The sequence below is a fragment of the Bombus pascuorum genome, chromosome 4 (assembly GCF_905332965.1).
Source record: "Bombus pascuorum chromosome 4, iyBomPasc1.1, whole genome shotgun sequence".
Taxonomy (NCBI): Eukaryota; Metazoa; Arthropoda; class Insecta; order Hymenoptera; family Apidae; genus Bombus; species Bombus pascuorum.
In genome coordinates, this window is record NC_083491.1 from 3,576,715 (window position 1) to 3,598,366 (window position 21,652).

Sequence of the window (21,652 nt, forward strand, 5' to 3'; positions counted from 1 at the left end):
TTCCGTATATTACAAAGTTATTATGTGTGTTATTATTGTGTATATGTTACGTTAAGTATGTATAAAGATGTTATTGCTATGGAAATCTAGCGCTTAGAACAGGTTTTAACGTATTCCTTGAAAATCCTAAATCAATAACAGTCAATATACTGTACAAATAGCTCGTTCCCTCTTCACAACGTCGTTTTTAATAGGTTTTAACGTCGCATCAACCGAACGTGTGTAGTTGTTGGCGACGATGAAGAAGAGTAAAAATACCGTGAGGATTAGATTTTGTTGTGGAACATCGTGTTTTTCAGGTGGAGGGAAGAAACTTTCGAAATTTATTTACCGTAACATTGACATTTTTATAGAGGAAATCTGCCAACTTTTGTTTTTGCTCTTGGAAACGATATTTGCCAACATTCGCGTTTATATAGAAAGAAATATCGATTTCATACGGCTATTAATTTCACTATAACGTACCATGATGACGACTTTCGACCCGTTTCTTAGAGGCAAAACAGAACAGAGCGACTTGTGTTGCGGTGAACAACCGCAAAAGCCGCATGAACCAAAAGTACACGTGGTACCAGCGCTGTCCACTACAGCACCAGCCTGGTCAGGCATTGCGATAATTGACTTAAAAATGAAAGAAATATGCCTGAAAGATTACAAGGGAAAATATCTGATATTGCTCTTTTATCCCTACGATTTCACTTTTATCTGCCCTATGGAAATCATACAATTCAATGATCGTATCGAAGAATTCAATAAATTAGGTATACGCTACTCGTCCCTTATTTTCTTTCCTTTACTTTCCTCTTTCAATTTCGAAATTGAAAATACAAATATATATATATAATTATACATTCATAAATTAAATATATCACTTTGTTCGTTTTCTTTTGCATCTCTCTACTTCCTACAATTATTATATAATACCAAGAAATTCAAATATTCAATTTCGCTGGAAATGACAAACAGGCTGCGAGGTAATTGCCATTTCTACGGATTCTCCGTACGCGCATCTAGCGTGGATCATTACACCCCGGAAGCAAGGTGGTCTGGGCGAAATGAAAATACCCTTTTTATCCGATAAGAATCAGAATATATCGAGAACGTACGGAGTACTGGATGAAAAAGAAGGAATATGCCTTAAGGGACTGTTCGTCATCGATAGAAACCAATTGACTCGACATATCGCGATCAGTGAGATTTCCATGTCTCGTTCTGTCGACGAGACTCTGAGGATCTTGGAGGCGTGTGAATTCATCGACGAATTTGGAGGTGTCTGTCCTGCAGGGCCAAGAGAGAAATTAAACGATACAAGCGACGGGCTAAACTACTTTAGCACATAATCGTTAGATCGCCAATGTATATATAAATTCGTATCTTCGTTAACGCCACTGAAGAAGCAGAGCTTTTCCAATTTTAATCTTATTCGGAGGGAGAACTCCTTTTACGACAAAAAATTTGTTCGCTTCTATAAGAGATTCTCTATGTTTTGTACTTCTTTTTTTAATATTGGAATTAATTATTTCAATGCGATGAAACTCTGGAAAAGAATTCTGCCAGTATTATTAGACGACCTATTGATCTTTGGTATTATAATTTTTAGTATGATATATTTTATAAGTTTTTTGTGAATGACAAATAAAGAAGACATTGATCCTTAAAATGGACTTACTCGTTGGACTAGACAGACCTTGCGAAGGTTTCAAGGGGGTGGTGGCAGGTGGTGTTGCTTCTCCTCGCATGGATAGACGTGCAGGTTTCTGAGCATGCACTATATACCATCACACCAATTATAACATGCTATACTTTGGAATCATATTATACTGAGAGTGAAGGCATCACTCTATGAAAGCAAAACATCTAACACGATCAACTAAACAATGCATTTTTAAAATTACTTGTTAAAGTAAACAAAGAATACTCCGAGAGATATAATGAATGATTGTTAAGCACTGTGGAATGAAACACAGATGAAATAAGGATTTTAGATTACGATGGATCAACAATAAACAGACAAGCTGCTCTAAAAGCATCTGCTATTGCATAGGAAAGATGTTAGATACACATGCAAACATACTTCAAAGTTCAAGTTATATTTGAATACTAACTTTCGTATAAGTCACTGTTGTGTGCTTACCTTTCAAATAAAGATTAAATTTTGTTGTATACTATTAATCGAGAGAAAGAACATAATTTACGTAATTTGTACCCACCACTTTTATTTGGAAAATTATTATATTAACTCGTGTATGATAGGAATGTATATAATCGAACGATAAATATTGAATATTTCTACATAATTCATGCAAAGTTCAATTTTAATTGAAAAATATTCCTGATGTCAGTTGAAATATTATTAATAATTTTTTTAAAAATACTCGTGTGTCTCAGGTAGAATAACTCCATCACCTGCTAAAAATAGTTAATAAAAGCAAGTAAAGGTTCGTAGCTGCGATTATAGCGAGAAACAGTAGTAATTTGCCTACGAATATGCTGAAAGACAGAACATGTGAAATTTATGAGAATGACCTGAATTGTGTAAAAATCAAATTAAAATTTCAGAAGCTAATTTTTATGCTTCTGCAAAGAATAAAAGGTTTACATTATTTCTTACAAAATATAATTGCACAATTCGGGTGAATATTTCCATGGAAGGAAACTAAAGAAAATCTGCTGTAAAACGCTGCCAGATGATTTGATTTTATGCTCCATCACCAGCTTAAAGGATCGATATAGCGGGATCTATATATAAAGTGCAATTCAATCATCAAATATCAGAGCCTCGTTTATAGACCAACTACAGATACGTAGTTGCTATTGCTGAACAAACAATCAGCAACATATAATTGCACGACATTCTCGAAAAACTAGATCGACTTCTATAAAAAAAGGCACTGGTATTTAATAGAGTGTTGTCATTAAGAAACGATAATAAAATTAGTAAAAGATATACTGTATCATAACATACAATGATTTCCCTATATTCTGAAAAAGATTTTTAATTCTTTGCACTTTTCGTTAGCCACAATGAAAGAAATCGAGTGATGTAAAAATGAATTGTGCAAAGAAATGAAATAGAAAATACGATAAATAAATTAGCAGATGTGTAATGCATTAAATGGTCATTAAAATGGTACAAACACAATACGTTATATGGCGTTGATCATATAATAGATAAACATGTATATATATATATAGTCACATAAAAGGTAAAGAAAACAATCTGTTTGAAATAATCATTTGGAAATAAAGATAAAATTTCTAGCGAAAAAATGACGATAGTTGTTTCATCAGGACACTCACCTTCCTTGGGCTTGTCTTGAGGTTGTGGTGTACGTGTAGAAGCCTTGCGATGTGCCACTGCGATTTGTGCATTCCGTGCCGCATTTTAAGGTGCGTTATAGGATAGAATCGATAATTGGGATTCATTGGATTTCCATTTGGAACGGAGTCACAATGACGATAATAGGTTGGAAAGAGAAAAAGGCAAAAATAAACGTGCTGTTAGCAATTTCATGCTTAACCAAACAAACCAGTTTGTAAAACCAGTCGCCTGAGAGTTAAGTGTACAAAATACGTGGAAAGCAAAATCGGACGATACATATTGTATTAGTACAACAATAAAAAAAAAGAAAAGAAAAAAAAACGTTTCTATTAATTCTTTATAGTCGAATCGAGCGCTCAACGATCATCAATCCCGCATTATCATTGTTTTTGCAAGACATTAGATTGAGATATTTACTGATAATATCGTTTTAAAGCATCTAAAGAAAATGTTATCTTTCTTAGGTATCTTAATCGGTTTTTTGAATAGATTATTACTATTCGTATTCTCTAATGCACTGAAAAGTGAACATTACAATGCAACGTATACGACACTCTTATCAAACTGTCTTTAGATAAAAAGATATTATGCAGTACATGTGTTATTATCTTACCATGTGATTCGTCTTCTCCGGCGGGACGTTCTCCGGTTGGTACACCTTCTGCTTCGGCTCTGTTATACAAAAATTATTATACTCTGTTATACCTTATATTCCTTAATATTATTTTCCAGTTACCATTACAATATTTTATTCGTTTTATATTATAATTCTTTTATTATATATTAGATCCAGTGCTACATATAATTTTATTACTGGCTAATTGTATTTTTTATTTTACTAGCTAGATACGAAGGAAAACATGTAATGAAAATTATTAAAATTTAATGGTACCTTTCGCTCGGTGGTTCGTCTGGACTAGTTACTGGTGTTGCTTTAGCTAATCGAGCTGCCTCGGCTGCTGCGGCCTCCTCCTTCTTGCGTCTTTCTTCTTCCTCTCGTTCTTGTTCTCTCCTCTTCATTTCTTTCAACTCAAACTGTAGCGCGTACAAATATTTTTCATTGAATAAATTGTACAAATCAATATTTCTGATTCATAGAAAAAACACTAACCGTAGTGAGTCGATGCAAGGCACTGAACCTTTCTTCCTGAGCAGCTGCCGATTTTTCAAACGCTTCGTGCTTCTTAATCAGATTCTCCACTTCATCGATCGTGTGCTGTAACAATTACATTTATTGTATCATTAATTTTCATCAAATATTATTAATATCGTTAAAGAATTATGTTAGAAATTAATTTAACGTTACTTACGCCAAGTTCTTGACTCATAAGATATGGTTCCTGGGCGACTAACCATGCTTCAGCAACTGCTGCGTCTCTTGCGAATTGATAGACCTCCAAAACTATAATAATACGCAGATATCATTAATAAGGTGATCATATAATTTCTAACACGATAAATAGACTGTGGATATTTATGTAGATTCGTATTTTTATGAACACTATTAAAAAATGTATTTCACCTACTTATAATCTATATTCTTTCTGAGATATTTTAAAGATCTTTTGTACTTTGAAATTTCCTATAAATGCATGAAAATCCACAATAAATTATAATAGTTCAATCAAAATATCTATATATTTACTCAGTTGTAGATTCTCCCAACGTTCCTCCCATCTATGCAGCAATGCGTTTCTGTGATCAGTTAAAGCTGCCAATTTCTCCTTAATCTGGCTACTAGCATAGTGGTTCCTGGCTAACAAGTCTTTCCCAAGATTGATACACGCCATCAGGTTGTCCTCCCTAGCATCTATTTCGGCTTTCAAACTTTGATGATTGTTCATTAGTAACTCCACACCAGCAACGTCGCGAGGTTTCTCCGAAGTGTTCATCTGACGAACTACATCATCCATCCAAATCATCAGAGTCCTAACCATGTTGAAGAATCGGAACAGATCACCAGTATCCTCCAGTTTCGTTCTTCTACCATCGCAAAGCGATTGAAGATTGTTCCAAGCAGCAACTACCTCTCCTTCGCGATTAGTGATCTCTCTAGCCTTGTCTCCACAATAACTAGCCTGTAACGTAGCAGATTCCTCTTGGATCTGCGACACCTGGCTCTGCAACGTGGATAAATCCTGCATGAAGTTGGCGTGCTTCCTCTGCAGAGCTGAGACTGAGCCAGCGTCGCGACCTAATTCGTCAGACATAGCGTTCTGTTTCTCCAAGATTCTTCCAAGCACGTCTTTGCAATCGTGGAAGAACTTGTGCAGTTCTTTACTAGCTTCCAGCATTTGCGTACGAGTCTCGATTAATTCTAGCAGATCTTGCCAGACTTCGTTCAAACCATCCTCCCATTCTGCAATAGTAGCAGCATCGGAGTGACCACTTGCCATTAGAGAATCCGCAATTCCGTTCACTGCCGCCACTCTTTCCGAGCCTATCGCCTCGGTATCTCGAGCAAACTCTTTGAATCTCTCCCAAAGAAGCGTCACATGATCGTAATCCTGACCCAATTCGTGGCTTCCAGCTACCAATTCTCTTTCTGCGATCCACTGTTCAAGATCGTCCACTTCTCTGCTCAGCATGAACAATTGAAGAGCGTCGTCTAATTTAGCTCGACGTTCACCAGCAAGATCTTTCAAACCAGCGTACAGTTTGTCTACTTGTGATTGTTTTACAGCAATCTGGTCAACAAGAGGATGTTGATCGTTAATAAGCTGTCTGGCAGTTTCTCCAAGCTGGCGGATGGTCTCTGCATAATCTTCCATGGCATGTTCCAAAGACTCGTGTTTCTTCATCAAGTTCTGGGCTGAAATTTCGTCCTTGCCACGGTCTTCTACCATCATATACAATTCTTGTTCGCTCATCCAGGATTCCGCTTCTGTCGCATCAAAGAAGTACTGCTGTGCCTTTTCGTTTTGCAACAGGTGCTTGTTCCTGTCGTCTACAGCATGCTTCAGCTCCTTCCATTTCTCGGTTAACTCAGGTATCAATTTCTGGAACTCAGGACTATCTTCGTGTCCCTCGTCTATAAGTTTCTGTCCGTTGTTGCAGACCAGATTGATTCTAGGTTCATGGTTCTCTATCTCAGTCCGCAGAGATTGGTTCTTCTTCTTAAGCATGTGCACGTTGAACAATGAATTTCCATACTCCGTACTGGTAGCCTGAGGCATCTTCTCGGCGATCCAGAGCTTCTCGTCTTCCACGTCGCGCCTGAATTGGAAAGCTTCCTTCTTCTTCTCTAACTGACGTTGACGATCGATCAATGGTGCTTTCAGTTGGGCGAATCTCTGAGCCACCTTCTCCTTCTTGCACTTAATCTCCTCCATCTTGTCGTCAGGTACCGTACGTTGCAAGTGTTCAGCCTGTTTGTCCAACTCGGTAACCTGTCTTGCTTTCACAGCCATCTGCGTTTCGATCATTTGTTGCTTCTGCATCAAGATATTCACCGATGCCAAATCAGAACCAGTATCCGTGCTTTCAATCTGTTTCTCCAGTTCATTCATCCAAGAATCAATATCGTCGCAAGTCTGGTGAATAAGAACTTCACGATTAGCGTCAAACAGGCGTTCACCTTTATCATGAGTAGTGGTCTCAAGTTCCTCGAACTGGTCAGCCAATTCTGCCACTTTAGGCTTGATGATCTCAGCTAGATCAGGCTTCTGTTGAATCAATTCTTCAGCAGCCTGTTGTAATTGCTGCAGACGATCCTTATTACTCGCGATTTCAGCCTCAAACGCCTGGTGCCTAGTCCACTTGCTATGCACCGTCTTGGCACTTCTATAAGTTTCATCTTGAGCGGTGATGTGCTTCTCCTGAACCCATTCTCCCAATTCTTCGCAATCCTGTAAGAACATCTGCAACTGTAACTGATCCTTGAGCTTCTCCATATACTGATTCGCCTTCTCTCGGTTTATTCGACGACGCTCGTTAATGCTCTCTGCCTTCTTCTTGACTTTGTCCGCCGCGAAGTGGCCCTCGTCGACAAGTCGTCCGGCGAACTGCACCACGGAGTTGATTTTCTCGTCGTTCGCGTCCATCGTGGTCATGAACGCCTCGTGACGCTTGATCATGTGCTCCGCTTGTTCGAAGTTCGCCGGCGTTTCATCCTTAGCGAGAATGTGCTCTTGCTGGGACAAAAGCACTTCTGCCTGGCGTGCGTCGCGATCGAAGATTTGCAGATTAAGAGAATTGGACAGTAAGATCTTTCTGTTGACCCACATCTGGCGTAAATCTTCCCAGCCCATCTTCAGGGCGTTTAATCTCTCCCTAAGGAACATGTACTGTGTATCACCATCACCAGCTTCACTGGTCAATCTTTCGCCGTACTCCATCATCTTCTGGTAGTCATCGGTATAATTATCAATCTCTTCCTTGATATTCTGGTGTTGTGTCAAGAGTTTCTCAGCATCAGCCAAGGTAGTTGGAGTATCTTCGCTGGCCACATCAGTTTGTGTCCTACGTAACCAAGCCTGGAAGTGATCCAAATCTCTGAGGAATCTGTGAAGATCACCTGCTTCTTCCAATTTTGCATCACGTTCCTTCAACATCTGTGTCAACTGCTCCCAAATAGTGTGTATCTGATCAATCCTTCCCTTAATCACCTCAGGATCTTCCAGATTCTGTTGTTGGATATTCTGAGCCTCCATTTCCAAGGCGTCCAATTTAGCCTGGATGGCTGCCAAGTCGCGCTCCATTCCACTTAGTCGACGTTGCAAAGTCATGACTCCAGTCAGATCCATCTCTAAACTGTCTGTTTGTTGAAGGATACGTTTCTTATCCTCGATCCAAGATACTGTCTCGCGGCATTCAATGTGGAAGGTCTGTACGCCATGAGCAGAGTTCAATTCGTCGCGTTTGTTCTCTGCTTTCTCGCGGAGCTCAGCCCATTTCTGGTTCAACTCGTTCTGACGTGCAACGATCTGCTCAGAATTAGGATGTTCAACGTGCAGTAATTGTCTTGCGAGTTGATTGACCACAGCAACTCGCGAAGCGTTGGCATACATTTCTTTTTCGAAACCATTGTATCTGTGCTTCATAATCTCAACGTCTTCAATATCCTTGGCTGGTACCATAGTCTCCAACATCCTATTCTTCTCGCCGATCCATTGCTCCACTCCGTCTGACTCGCTGAACAACTTGTACAATGATAATGCATCCAACAATCTCTGTTTGCGAAGCTTGGCGAGTTCCATAAGTTCCTTGTATCTGGAGTCTATAGAGTCCAATCTTTCCAGCACTTCCGGTGACTTAGCATCCTGTTCACCAAGAGACGATGCCTGCTGACGAAGCTGATCGATAGTTGTGGCGTAGTTCTTGAGTTCATCCGTCACATCTTTGTGTTTCTTCAACAACGATTGGACATTGGCTTCGTCTCTGCCAACGTCTTCCGATGACACGAGTCGTAGTGTATCCAGCATCCAAATATCAATGTCATCGGCATCTGCAAACAGTTGATGATAGTCTACAGCCTCCTCCAAGCGCTTCCTTCTGAAGGCGGCCAAATCCAGGAGATGATTCCACATTCCCAGAATTTCTTGGAGCCTCTCCTGAATCCTATCAGAACCAAAGTGTTTCTGACGAACCAGTTCATCTCCAACAGCAGCCACAGACATCAATTGCGGTTCATGAGATTGGATTTCATTCTCCAGAGCTTTGTGTTTGGACAACAGCAGATTTATAGTCGTCAAATCGTGACCAATGTCTCCAGTCGATACGATCTGTTCCTTCTCCTTTATCCAATTCTCCTCGTCGGCCATATCCCAATAGAATTGCCACAATTTACGAGACTCTTCCAATCTGGCTCTGCGTTCGACTGCCAGGCGTACCAATTCAGCGTACGCGTCTTCAAGCTGTTGTACGCGTTCAACAATGATGGTCGGATCACATGGTCGATAACCTTCTCCGTGTTCTAAGAATCTCTGGCTCTGTTGAACGACAGCTTTCACTCTTTCGCCCAACACGTTGATATCAGCTTCTACCAAAGAATGTTTCTGCAAAAGATCCTCCACGCCCATCAAGTGCTTTCCATAATCGTCGGTCAACAGACGCATTTTTATTTCTTCCATACTGTCTAGAATGTACAGCATCTCTTGGAAGTTCTGTTGAAGCTGCAAAGACAACTCTAATCTCATCCTTCTAGCACGAAGCAATTCAAGCAGATAGTTCCACAATCTAAGAACATTGTCTTTCCGAGCATTAATACGTTCGATATCGTGATAATTCTCAGCTTCTAATTCCTGTGAAACAGCCATAACAGCTTGAACTCGTTCTTCATACGCAAAGATATCTGTCTCGATGGCCTCGTGCTTCTTGGCTGCAGCTTCTACAGCAGCTAAATCGAAACCGAAATTATCCTGAGAAACCAAACGTTGATTCTCAGACAACCAGGTCTCTCTCATGCTGGCCTTTCGGTTGAATCTCGCTGCTAGTTGTTCCAATTTCTCCTGACGAATCAATTCTTCACGCAGAGCCAATTCACGTTCGTGTTCCGCCTTTTCTAGCCTCTCCCACGCTTTGTTAATGTCCGAGATCATCTTACCCTCTTTAGGCGTATATGGTTTTTGATTATTGGCTCGCATCTTCGACTGTAAAGTGAACAGCAACACCTCCAAATTGCCTTTCTCGACAAACTTCGGAGGTTTCTCTACAGTACGATAATTAGAGAATTGGGAGAGCTGAGATTGCACTCCTACTAAAGAGTTAGCAAACCGACGATCACCCAAAGCCTCTATGGTGCCTTCTATCCATCTCAATAGATCACTGGTTAAACTTTCGTACTCGTGTATCATACGGTCATTCTCCATGGCAATACCAACCACTTTGCCTATTCTTTTACCTTGTACGGTCTCCTGTTTCATCTTTGAAAAGTAATGATAATACGTGACTACATAAGTGATGATCGATTTTTCGTCAGGATGATCGACGAATATGTCTTCAGCATCTAAAAGTTTCGTCAGACCAAGCTTGTCTTCGGCTACGTTGAACGCGTTGTTTAAATTGTAAATAGCATTCGATTTGGAAAGTTTGTCGAACTGGATCAAATCCGGACGGTGTTTATGGATGATGGCGTTGAAAGCCAAACCATCGCGCCATGATGTAGTGAAATTTCGTACATTTACATTGTGATATCCAGCAGTTTTCATTTGACACCAAAGAAGTAGAGCGTCTTTCGCTGATTTCGTTTCTTGATTGTCCGTTTCTTCGATGGTAATGTCTTGAATTTGGAATCGCAGGATGATGGTCCAGATGAGACCAAGACTCAAACGAGGATTTCCATCGACTATATCGTGAGATCCCATATTTTCTAGATGCACTCGTTGCTCTCGAAGGAATTGCAACGCTTTATCGACGTTTTCTAGACAATGGATTCGCATTTTTCCTTTCGTAGGTCGTGGTAAACGTTCTCCGGAGAGAATCTCGAGAAGTTTGATGAGCATTTTGCCGTCTCGAAGATCGACGTATAAATCGCCAATTCGGCATGAACACCGAACCAGATGGGAATTGACCCATTTTTGGAAAGTCTTCTTTTGTACCAATTCACGTTCACCTGGTTTAAGAAACACGAAAATAGAAAATTGAATAAATATTATAACAAAATTTTAACTACAGAATCGATTAAAAAAAGGACGTAAGTATAGAAACTTTATTAAATTGCAATGTTTTAAAATCACTTTTCTATTTTTACCTCTCAGGCCGTCCACAACTGTATCGTAGTTCATTTTCAAATAAATTCAGGCTATCTATCTCACGATATCTGTTGCGATATTTATTTTTCTATACATTCTTATAATACCCTCAAGTGCTCACTCAATGATTTTAGATTCACCGGAAGGCTACTACTAAACATTTTCTACGATAGCCACACACTTTAAAGTACACTTATCAACCCGGTATCTATATCAAAGGATGTGGCAAAGCTAGCTTTGACGTTTTAATTTCTCAAATAATTAACGATACATCATCGTGTAAATCGTCAACGATCTACTAAAACTTATTCGTATACAAAGTATGCCCTTTATGGCCATTTACAAATTGCATCTTACAAGTTACATATACATACACGAATTTACGAAACAAAGCTGCTATGCACCAACCGTACTTTTCGATCACATTCACGTTTTCTAAAAATTCATGAATGACAATACTCCATAGTACAAAAATTGGAAACCATTTATCAAACAGAAACATTTCGTTTTTGTTAACGAATATAAAGATAACAAGTAAGGAAAAGAGAACGTACCAGCTAAAGCTTTGATGCGTGAACGTTCAAAAAGTCTCGAACTCGAGTTTCCTCCGTCGTATTCGTACTCATCGACAATCTCTTGTTGTAGCGTGGGGTCCCAACCCCCGCGCACCACCGAGATGTCGGTCGTCATCTTGTCAATCGGACCAACAACTCACTTCTTCCTTACCCTTCGAAAGGGTGCTCCTAGAACAGAATAACATCACGTTACGATCTTTATACGTAAAGAATTTTCATATTCGAACAAAATTTTCTTGCATTTTCTTCTTTCCTTTTTTTTTCTTTCCTTTTGTTTAATTTTAGAAATCGATGAAATCAAACAAACGTGATAATTAAATGTTTTATTATTAGCCACTATTAAATAAAAAGTAATTAGGAGAACTCTACAATATTGTATTTATTATCTCATTCACGTACTAATTGATTACATAGGTCCAAGTATATTAAAATTTCACACGGCTATAAAGATTGCTATGAAAGAAAGACATGCTATGAAAAGAAAAAAATATATAAAACCTTATAACAGGACGCTTCATTTGAAAATAACGTTCAAATACTTTTTGCAGCCATTGTACATGCACGTACATCTATAAATCGTACATCGTGTATCAATGGTTGTACTGGTGATAACATTAGTGATGTTTGGTCATCACGATATTATTGAACATGCTAAATTCAATACTTCAACGTTCAAATACTTTTTATAGCCCCTGTACATGCACGTACATCTATAAATCGTACATCGCGTATCAATGACGTTTGGTTGTACTGGTGACAATATTAATGATGTTTAGTCATCACGATATTATTAAACATGGTAAATTTAATACTTCAATACTTCATTCAATAATTTAACGTTCAAATACTTTTTACAACCACTCTACATGCACGTACATCTATAAATCGTACATCGTGTATCAATGGTTGTACTGGTGACAACATTAATGATGTTTGGTCATCACGATGTTATTAAACGTGCTAAATTTAATACTTAATTCAATACTTTAACGTTCAAATACTTTTTACAATCACTGTACATGCACGTACATCTATAAATCGTACATCATGTATCAATGGTTGTACTGGTGACAACAATAATGATGTTTGGTCATCATGACTGATTATTAAACGAGCTAAATTCAATTCGTTAGAATCGATCAGAAAAAATACTTGATACGAAACTTGTTCAATATTTTTTCCACTTTTCTACACAAAAGATCATCTGAGAACTTCCACCTAGAATAACTTTGCACATATACGTACATACGTAATTAGCATATTTGGTCGACGTAACGATGAATTGCTATCAACAACCTAGCCAACGACAATTTGTTTCAATTGCGGATTACGGTATCAGGAAGGAACGAATTCGCGGATACGAAGAACGGGACGAGCGGTTTATTCATTCGTCTGTGGCCGGGTTCGTACGCCATTGGTGCATATTTCGCACGTGTGACATCATTCGCGTGATGTAATCGCACGTCGAGCGACTCCCACACGATCTCAGGACGTAAAGCAACGAGTTGTTCACGGTACACGTCTGGAAATAAGCGGTACGTGCACTTGACAATATACGATCGTACATTGCTTTCCTTCCATTTGATCGCGATAAACCCGTTCTCTGCAATCATCGTACAAAGTCTCTGATGTAACGATCCAATATAATTTTTCAGTCTAATAACGCGACGTATCTGATAAATGCCTAGTTGCTCGAGTTTTCGTGATAATGATACGTCAGTCAGTCTTGCATTTTTCTTACAATTTTATACGAACAATCGTACACGTAGTGAAAAGACGATTGATTACACGTTTCTTCGTGTTATATTTCCTCTTTAAGAGTCTACAAACTGTTGACCAGTTATACAGGTAGTATAAAAAGTCTTATTTTATATGATGTAACGAGCAAAAATAACTTTTCGGTCTAATAACGTGGCATAGCGTATCTGATAAACATTGCGCTGCTTGTCGAGAACAAAAATACCTCGTTTCTCTACTCTTCTTGCGACTGCATAGAATCGCTGCAGGAAATTATAACAATCTAGTAGCTTTTTCAAAAAATTATCTCGCGACGTATCGTCATCAGCCTTAAAATAAAACTAACAGATAAGACAGTATGTACGTATTTCTGTAGTTTTAAGCGCGCAATTTCAATTCCAACGGCTATATCCGTCGACCAAGAGGCGGAATAAAGAACGCCTCGGCAAACTGAAAGAATTTGAGGAAAATTGCGCGAACAGTCGATAGAATTCTTATCATCGCGCTTCGCTTGCAGCGCTCCAAAGCCTCGGTTATGTAATTTCAATCAACGATACGCTATAAAAGTTTGTTTGCTCGATCGACAGGATGAAATCATGCGCGCAATTATGTTTTATTCATTCTCGGATTGACGTTGCTCTGTAAAAGGACTCGCGTCTCAAACGCGTGCTTTACCATTTCGATCAGAATCGGCGAACGTCGAACATCCAATTACCGTGCAGTCTCGTTGAATTTTAAATTTTTATAATTAACTTTTGCGAATAAATTACTTTCTTATCTAACGATAAGTATCGTTGTTCGAAAAAAAGTCACATAGATACGAATCTTGCAGTAAACGTATGCTTCCAGTAGTCCACTGTTTCGTAGAAATAATCGATGTGCGTGTTATTTGATTTTTTTCGTTAATAAAAATTGAAAAATAAAGAGAATGATTTCTGTGTACGCGTAAAATAGACATTTACGTCTCTTTTCTCTTTTTTAACATAACTTTTGCTACCAAAAACTTTACTTGCAAGAGAGTGCTGTTTCAAAATGTTTAACATATACATAATAACAATAACAATATATAAAATGTACATAAAAAACTACTAGAAGCATTGGAAAACCTACGTGAACCACTGCACATAAACCTCGCGTATATCGTTTCACCGTTTCATTCTTAATATATGTTAAACGATAGCAATTCGTCTTTTACACGATTCCGCTTATCTTTATCCTTATCAGCAATATCTGCAAGCGTTTATCCGCAATTAATAGGTTCACCGTTTCTCATTGAAGAATATGCACGGTTACGCTGCTGCAGAATCTTTATTTGCCGTTCCAGGAATAACTTCTACGGTATATTATTCCGTACACATCTAGAATTAGTCACGCGTTCGTGGCATCGAAAAGTTGCACTTTCGTTCGCCTCCGCTAATTTCAAAGGTGTTTTAATTACAGTACGATATACGTACCGTTCGTAAAATCTCCAGATACTTTGATCGATTTCCAGAGACTGTAAGTGAATTTGACCAAGATTACACACGGAATACGTAAGAGACAAACCCGTGCAAATAAGATTGCTTGGCGATTGTTATCTCGGCGGAGATTGCGTGAATCGTACTCTGGAAATAGTACACACGTGCTCGATGCGCTGTACGTATCTATAACGCCAAGTAGAAAACGCGGAGTCTCTTTAGAAATTCAGATTCCTCTGGCTCTTTGTAAGGAGAATCGTACTTGCACACGAGTAGCGATGAAAAGCAGAGAAGATAATTACGCTAAGCTGTGCACAGAATGTTGCACGAAACGAGTTGCACGCTCCAAGTATATAGTTGAGGACTATCCATACGTAGCTGCGTGATGGTGGAATAATTGGATTTATTCGAATTTTCTAGGGATTATTTTTAAATGGATTAAAAGAATGCAGAATAGACGAAGCGTTTAGATGTACTTTTTATAGTATTCTTGTTAAGAGTAGCTTAACTGCATTTCGTAATTTTCATGGTAATCGTTATCGTAAAAATTTATCGTAAGAAAAAGAAAGTTGTTATCATCTAAAACTACGATTAGAATATACTTGTCGAAATAATCAGATAATCGAACATTTCTGTCTAAAGTGTGGATACTTCGAGAATCACGTGAAAATATAATCCTCGAAAATCATCGTTTCTTCGTTCCAGAGTCGAACCTTTCTTCCTATAACATTTCTCTTCTCTAACGTTGATTCTAACTTTATCGATTCGTCCACGGCACACCTACAACTCGGTGAGCGTCTCTAATCTCCGTCTACTTTTTCATAAGAAATTCCAATTTCGCAATCATCCTCGGAAATCGTTATTCCCTCGTCGCTTCTTTTGTGAAAATTTATCAAGTTCCCGCATGATACATCTGTTAAGGTTATTCGGTGGATATGTGGAATTAAAGAAATGCGTGGGTAAATCGTAAGGTATTGAAAGTATATATATTGTGAATAATAAAGTACAAAATGTGAAATACAATGTAAGCCGATCCAGATCCTCTCGCTAGCAACGTTACCCTGAGACTGAAAGAACCGCCGAAACCAACGTCGCACGTGTACCGCTTATGGTCTTTCCTCGACGCTTTCTTTTGTCTACGCGCTATCGATGACCTTAGCGCTTGAGAAACCGACGACCAGATGTAGAGTTTTCTCAGAAGTGACGATCACTTCAACAACATCCATAAACATTGTTGTTCGAACACGGTTCCGTGTTTTCGTACGATTGCCAAGCTTCGATTCCATCCGCAGGATATTAAAATTTCGTACTAAGTTGATCCACAGGGCTCGTGCTCTTGATCCACGTCCTTCAAAGGTCCTTCGATTCCAGCAAGTGCACGGCGACTAATATATCACGACCTTACGACATATTCGCGCGGGTAGCCGTGCAAAAACTCAAGGAAAACCACGGTAAGTGGATACGGGCGTCATTCTTTCACGGTGACATTTCGTTGCTGAGCGCGGAACGGAGTTTCAGCCAAATGAGAAAACGCCTTAACACGTTTTATATATCTATGCGACGGGTATACTTCCGTGGGGACCCCGTCACCAAACGATGGTGACGCTCTTCTTGTTCGAGTTAATTAATTAAATATACGATATTATATATACAACATAAAAATATTAAAAACATATTATACCATACTTTTTATTAATTTATATTCTGGATGATATATTACATTATCCTATATCGTATGGGTACTCGTTAAAACATTCCAAACACATTTGGGGTGATTTTGGGCACTTCGAAAATTAGTTAGACTCCATTATCACTACTCTCCTCACTTTCAAATATATTTTCACGCTGTTTACTGAACATTTTGAGGGTGAAAAAATCACCGATGTACGTCTCACAAGTATGCTTCTCGACTAAATGAAAGATCCGAGATATCCGCCATGAGATCCCTCGGAATACTCTAGCTGGATAGCTTGTCGCTTTCTCCATTTCAGAAATAAATAATCTTTTCCTTATAATGAATCGAAGGGGATAAACAATGAATCGAAGCCGATAAACAATGAATTCCTGCTTGTCGCTCTATTTACGTTCTGCGTACCGGCGGTCGGATTTGGGCCCCGCAGGAAACTTAGCCGAATCACGCTGGGCGACGAACGTGTTAAGACCTCATGGATATCTCTTAACACTTTGACCGCCACACCATTCGCATTACATGTTTCGCTGAGGACGCCACGGCAGTATTTTTGTTATTCGAAGCATATAATGGCAAAATAATAATAAATTGACGATGTAAGACAACATTCTTCCCCAATGAACCGTTTATCTCATTGGTGGTCACGGGTGACCACCGTGGCGCCTTGGTAACAGTTGATAGCGACATATTATAATAAGGCTTCGTTTATTTCAATAAACCATTCGAATTCGTTATTTCCTCGTAAGTAACACGTGCGAAATATATCCTTGGAACGTGTAGAAGATATTGGTAAACGGTATTTGCTCATTTTGTATATAATAGTAAGGTATGTTCACACTTCTAATTTTAATTATATGATTATAAAGCAGCATTTATGATTATTTTTTAAGGTGTGTTTATACTAATATTCGTAGATTACCCCTGAAAGATATGGATGCAAACACAGTGCACCGTTAGGTGCAAGATTTGTTCTCATTTTCTTTTTTTTTATTGGTGTTCTAATAAAAATGTTTAATCGTTCAATGGGGTACTTTTTATTTCAAAATATCTTCTACTTATCGGTTATATTCAAAATGTCCTGACTGTCAATTTTAATTCAATTTTTACAATTGTAAAAGGTTCAAGCTTTCCGGTCACCAATGACCACCGTGGCGTCATAGGAGAAACCACGACCGGTCATATATGACCAACGTGGCAGTCAGCGTCAACGAAGAAAAATTCTGTTTCGAGTAGGATACTAGAGGATTATCAGACACGTGAGCTAACCAGAAAGAAGAAAAATTGCCTAGTTCTGTTCCTGCACGCGTTGCTTAACCTTTGATTTGTAAGAGTAGGACACAACGGGGTCACGGATGCCTCGGGATATATCCGTACTTTCGAATTTCAACCGCCTACGTGAACTACGCTCGTCTAATCGTGATCTTGGCTTCGTCTTTTTGAACTTTGATAGGCGATTGTTCCTCTCCAATCTGCCCTTCCCCGGTGTCGCTCTTTCGTACGCGGTTCTAGCAACGAGAGTTGAATTTAAAAATTCTCTCAAAAATTTAAATTATTCATATTATTATTATTGGAAGATTCATAGCATTCTTCTTTTTTTTTCTTTTTTTTTTTTTTTTTGCTATCCAATATTCTGCGAAATGTACGATTATCCTTTGAAAGGAATGCAGTAACAGTGACACAAACATTTAATTATATTATATTTAGTTTAGATCGAGTGTAATGGGAAGATGCTAATTATTTTGAAAAATATGACAAAGGCGAAAATGTTCGGACATATCTAGATTAATCGATAGTTTCATCGATATCTAAAAAAAATTGTATCATTTTTTCCTTAATAAAATTGTTCTAAGCTATATTCCTTGTGCTTCGCTAACCGCACGATTATATCAGAAAAGTAATTCGAACATGGAATGAATGAATCATGCAAGCAATACCATTTAAAGAACATTTACTAGACACGTAACGCATCCAGCTAGTCAGATCGTAGGATAAAAGTTATCGCGTTTCCTCTGAAATACTTAGATCAACGCTTTCCAATGTAAGTATAAACGTTATACCGATACTTTCGCTGTTTCGATCGAAAACGCATAAATCACTATTTCTTTGAACGCTGAAAGAAACCTTGAGCTCTATTATCACCGAACGTCAAATACTGAGTCACTTCGTAAATGGCAGAGCGATTTTTTAAATAAACTGATCGATCTTCTCCGCGAGGATATCGACAAATGAATCCATATAGGAATATCGCTGTTACCCGATGACATGTACTTTATCATAGTAAAACACAAAATCTCATTTCCCGTGATTATAACAGAACACCGTTTAATGGAACGAAATTTTAGTCAATGCCCCATTAACTGAACTTTGGCTGATCGAGTTCACTTATCTGAACGTGAGCTCCTATTATGCGAAAAATCATAAGTAGCAGGGGAAATTGATTAACTCCTCTATTTTACGAACTCCAATTATACAAACCGTTCCGCTGTAATTTAGCAAAAGAAATCGAGTTTCTCTGTCTATCTGGTTTACGACATTTTCCATACACTTTTCTGAATCGGCTTGAACGAAAGAATAAAAATCCTACGTCGACCCTGTCAAAAGAATCTTCCGATACGAAAATATGCATCCCCGAGTTTGCTAAATTTAACGAAAATATTCAGACGCTCTACACTTACAAAATTGTCGATATAGTATTTTCAAGTCACCCGATATATTTCGCACGAGCAATCCAACGAAAAGAATCGACGTTGCTCGTCGACCCAATTTACCGATCGTTTGAATGGACCGAAGACCAAAGGAGCAGAACAAAGTAAAGCGAGAATAATGAATGAAATTCTTTTAGTGTCTGACAGACACTTACGGTAAATTAAGAGCAATTATGCGAGCACCGGTATACTTTAATGAGCGTTGCCAGAAAGCAGAGGAGAAGCAAACCAACGGGGCAAGGGTATAAAGATTAGCTCTCTGCCTCGACGGCTAACAGTGGGCGGGCTGAAGTGAATCACAAAAGTGAATGACACGATCATCGAGGAAGGTTAATTTTACTCGCTCTAGTGTAGGATTGACTCGTGGAAAAACTTCAGTACCCAGAAGAATTCCATACTTTTTATTCGAGTTTGATCGCTTGTAACGTTCATTAACTCTTCGTATCTAATTCCTAGCTCTCTGTAATCTATCCAACTACTCGTGATGTTTCAAGTATTCAAATATATACGCAGATGATGGAACAAGTATCTTCTAAGTGACACAGGATGTCATGGAAAATTAATAGCTGCAATACCGTTGCTTGCAAAGTGATTTGGAAAAAATTCTTGCATACACAAATGTTAAATGTTTACACCTATTACGTAGGCAGCTTGTGATAATCATAGGCTCAAACCGTAGTTCGCGTAACAGTTCACATTCTAAAAAGAAACACGAGAATGATAAAAGAGCGAGGGAAAAATGCGATTATATTGAGAAATGTTATGATCTTCGCTTGTAAATTCTATTATTAAATTTTTATTTTTTTGTTAATTATTAATATTTTCTTACTTATTACTCACGTGTATTATTAATACCACTGTATTTCTCCGAGTTATATTTATTTACGTAAATAAATTGTTTTACGCTAAGAGATACGCGCTATTTAAAAAGAAATTATAAAATTACTCGACAGGTACGTTCTTTCGCTATAAGAATTCCGCGGTAGGTTGACTTCTTGGTAAATCAATACTTCCAACGGAAGAAGCATTCTTCTACTTCTCATCTCTCTTACTTATAGACGTCGATTTACTGCGTCTTCGCATCGTCATCTTTTTCTCTTGCTTATTTTACTCTAAGATTAATCGTCCGACAAATTTAGGAAAAAATTTTCATAGATAATCGACGGTTGAAGCAAGGGAAGTTAAAAGTTGAAAATTTCGTCGTCGTGAGAAAAATTGGAATCGTCGAAATGTCTAACGAATTGTTTCTTTATTATTCGCATAGAAGAAATTAAATAGGCACTTTTCAGACGATCTTTTAAATTTTTATCGAAATAATATTACATAATAGCGTGTTTAACGCGAACTAACGTAATCGATCAAACAAGGCGACCAGCTAGTTATAAAAAAGGGAGTAGGCAAAGTCCAACTACAATCAAGGAAACTAGGACCGTCCTAGTTACGACTAGTCGTGGAAACATGACTGAAAGAAACGGTACCTCAAGACAACAAGCTCTTTGTCCTTCGACGTGAGAGCGCGAGGCTTCCGTTTCCACCGTCAACTTCTAAAATCCTACAATTTGCATACTTACTCCCTTTATACGCATTTATTCGCAACTCAACGCTCGTCCGACAAAGGTATGGCTTCAAAAATCTGCTATGCCTTTCCGTTCAGTTACGTCCTTCCTCTTCATTTTCATTCCAATCGTATCTTTGTACCGTTAAAATATTCGCTTTCGAGAGAAATATGACGATCCGTGAAACACTTTCGTCTGACTTTGAAATATTCTTTAGCGCATGATATATCTGATACAAACATTCGCTGCCAAAGGATTCGATAGTCTGAAATATACGGAACTCCTTGTAAGGCAACCACCGGCAATTCTCTTCTTTGTCTTTTTCTGAAGAATCTCACCAGCACCCAGTTTTCACCTTCACCTTGACTCGAAAGAAAAAGCTCCACGACCTTCTGCCCGGTCAAAGAGACTCTCGCAACCGCTTGTAAATTTGTTTCCTAGAGGAAGTGGATGATTAATATAGCGGTCGTAACACAGTTGTCAGCCGATCGAACAAAAAGAGGCTCCTCCAGACACTTTAACAATTTCGCGAAGGAGTCTCCTTCTTTTTTTTTAACTCTGAAGCGGCCGCATTCCGAGACACGAGACGATCGTATAAATGACAGTCTCCGCTATAATTTTTACGATTAGAAACATTCGTATTTCTCTTACTTCTTATATTACTCTGAAATCTTTAATGAGTGACGTAATGATATAATCGCGCGAACGTAGTTCAGATTTAGAAAAAAATAAGCTAAAAGAAATAGTACATTCGACGCTACTGACGCGTATAAGACATCGACTCAATTATTTTACTTGCATTCTAAATAACGCTGCTGAGGTAATTTTTATTTCTCGACAGGAAGTTGTTATGAAAAGAAGACTAAGACTAAGAGCAAACAAGCGGTACGTTGACATAAATATTATTAGTCGAAACAAA

The 21,652-nt window shown here is 38.4% G+C and overlaps 1 protein-coding gene across 8 annotated transcripts in view; it reads right to left on the reverse strand.

The window, feature by feature from the left end:
* Nucleotides 1–21,652, reverse strand: part of LOC132905799 (spectrin beta chain) — a 39,816-nt gene that overhangs the window by 8,155 nt on the left and 10,009 nt on the right. For 3 of the 8 annotated variants that reach the window (XM_060957434.1, XM_060957435.1, XM_060957438.1), the window contains 8 exons: nucleotides 11,568–11,756; nucleotides 4,968–10,874; nucleotides 4,633–4,724; nucleotides 4,434–4,538; nucleotides 4,215–4,357; nucleotides 3,936–3,994; nucleotides 3,301–3,357; nucleotides 1,670–1,768 (listed from right to left, as the gene is read on the reverse strand). In XM_060957434.1, the coding sequence (XP_060813417.1) occupies nucleotides 1,670–1,768; nucleotides 3,301–3,357; nucleotides 3,936–3,994; nucleotides 4,215–4,357; nucleotides 4,434–4,538; nucleotides 4,633–4,724; nucleotides 4,968–10,874; nucleotides 11,568–11,703 (6,598 nt within the window). In that variant the 5' untranslated portion in view covers nucleotides 11,704–11,756. The remainder of the gene's footprint in view (nucleotides 1–1,669; nucleotides 1,769–3,300; nucleotides 3,358–3,935; nucleotides 3,995–4,214; nucleotides 4,358–4,433; nucleotides 4,539–4,632; nucleotides 4,725–4,967; nucleotides 10,875–11,567; nucleotides 11,757–21,652) is intronic. The other 5 variants (XM_060957437.1, XM_060957440.1, XM_060957441.1 and 2 more) reach the window with 3 other exon arrangements.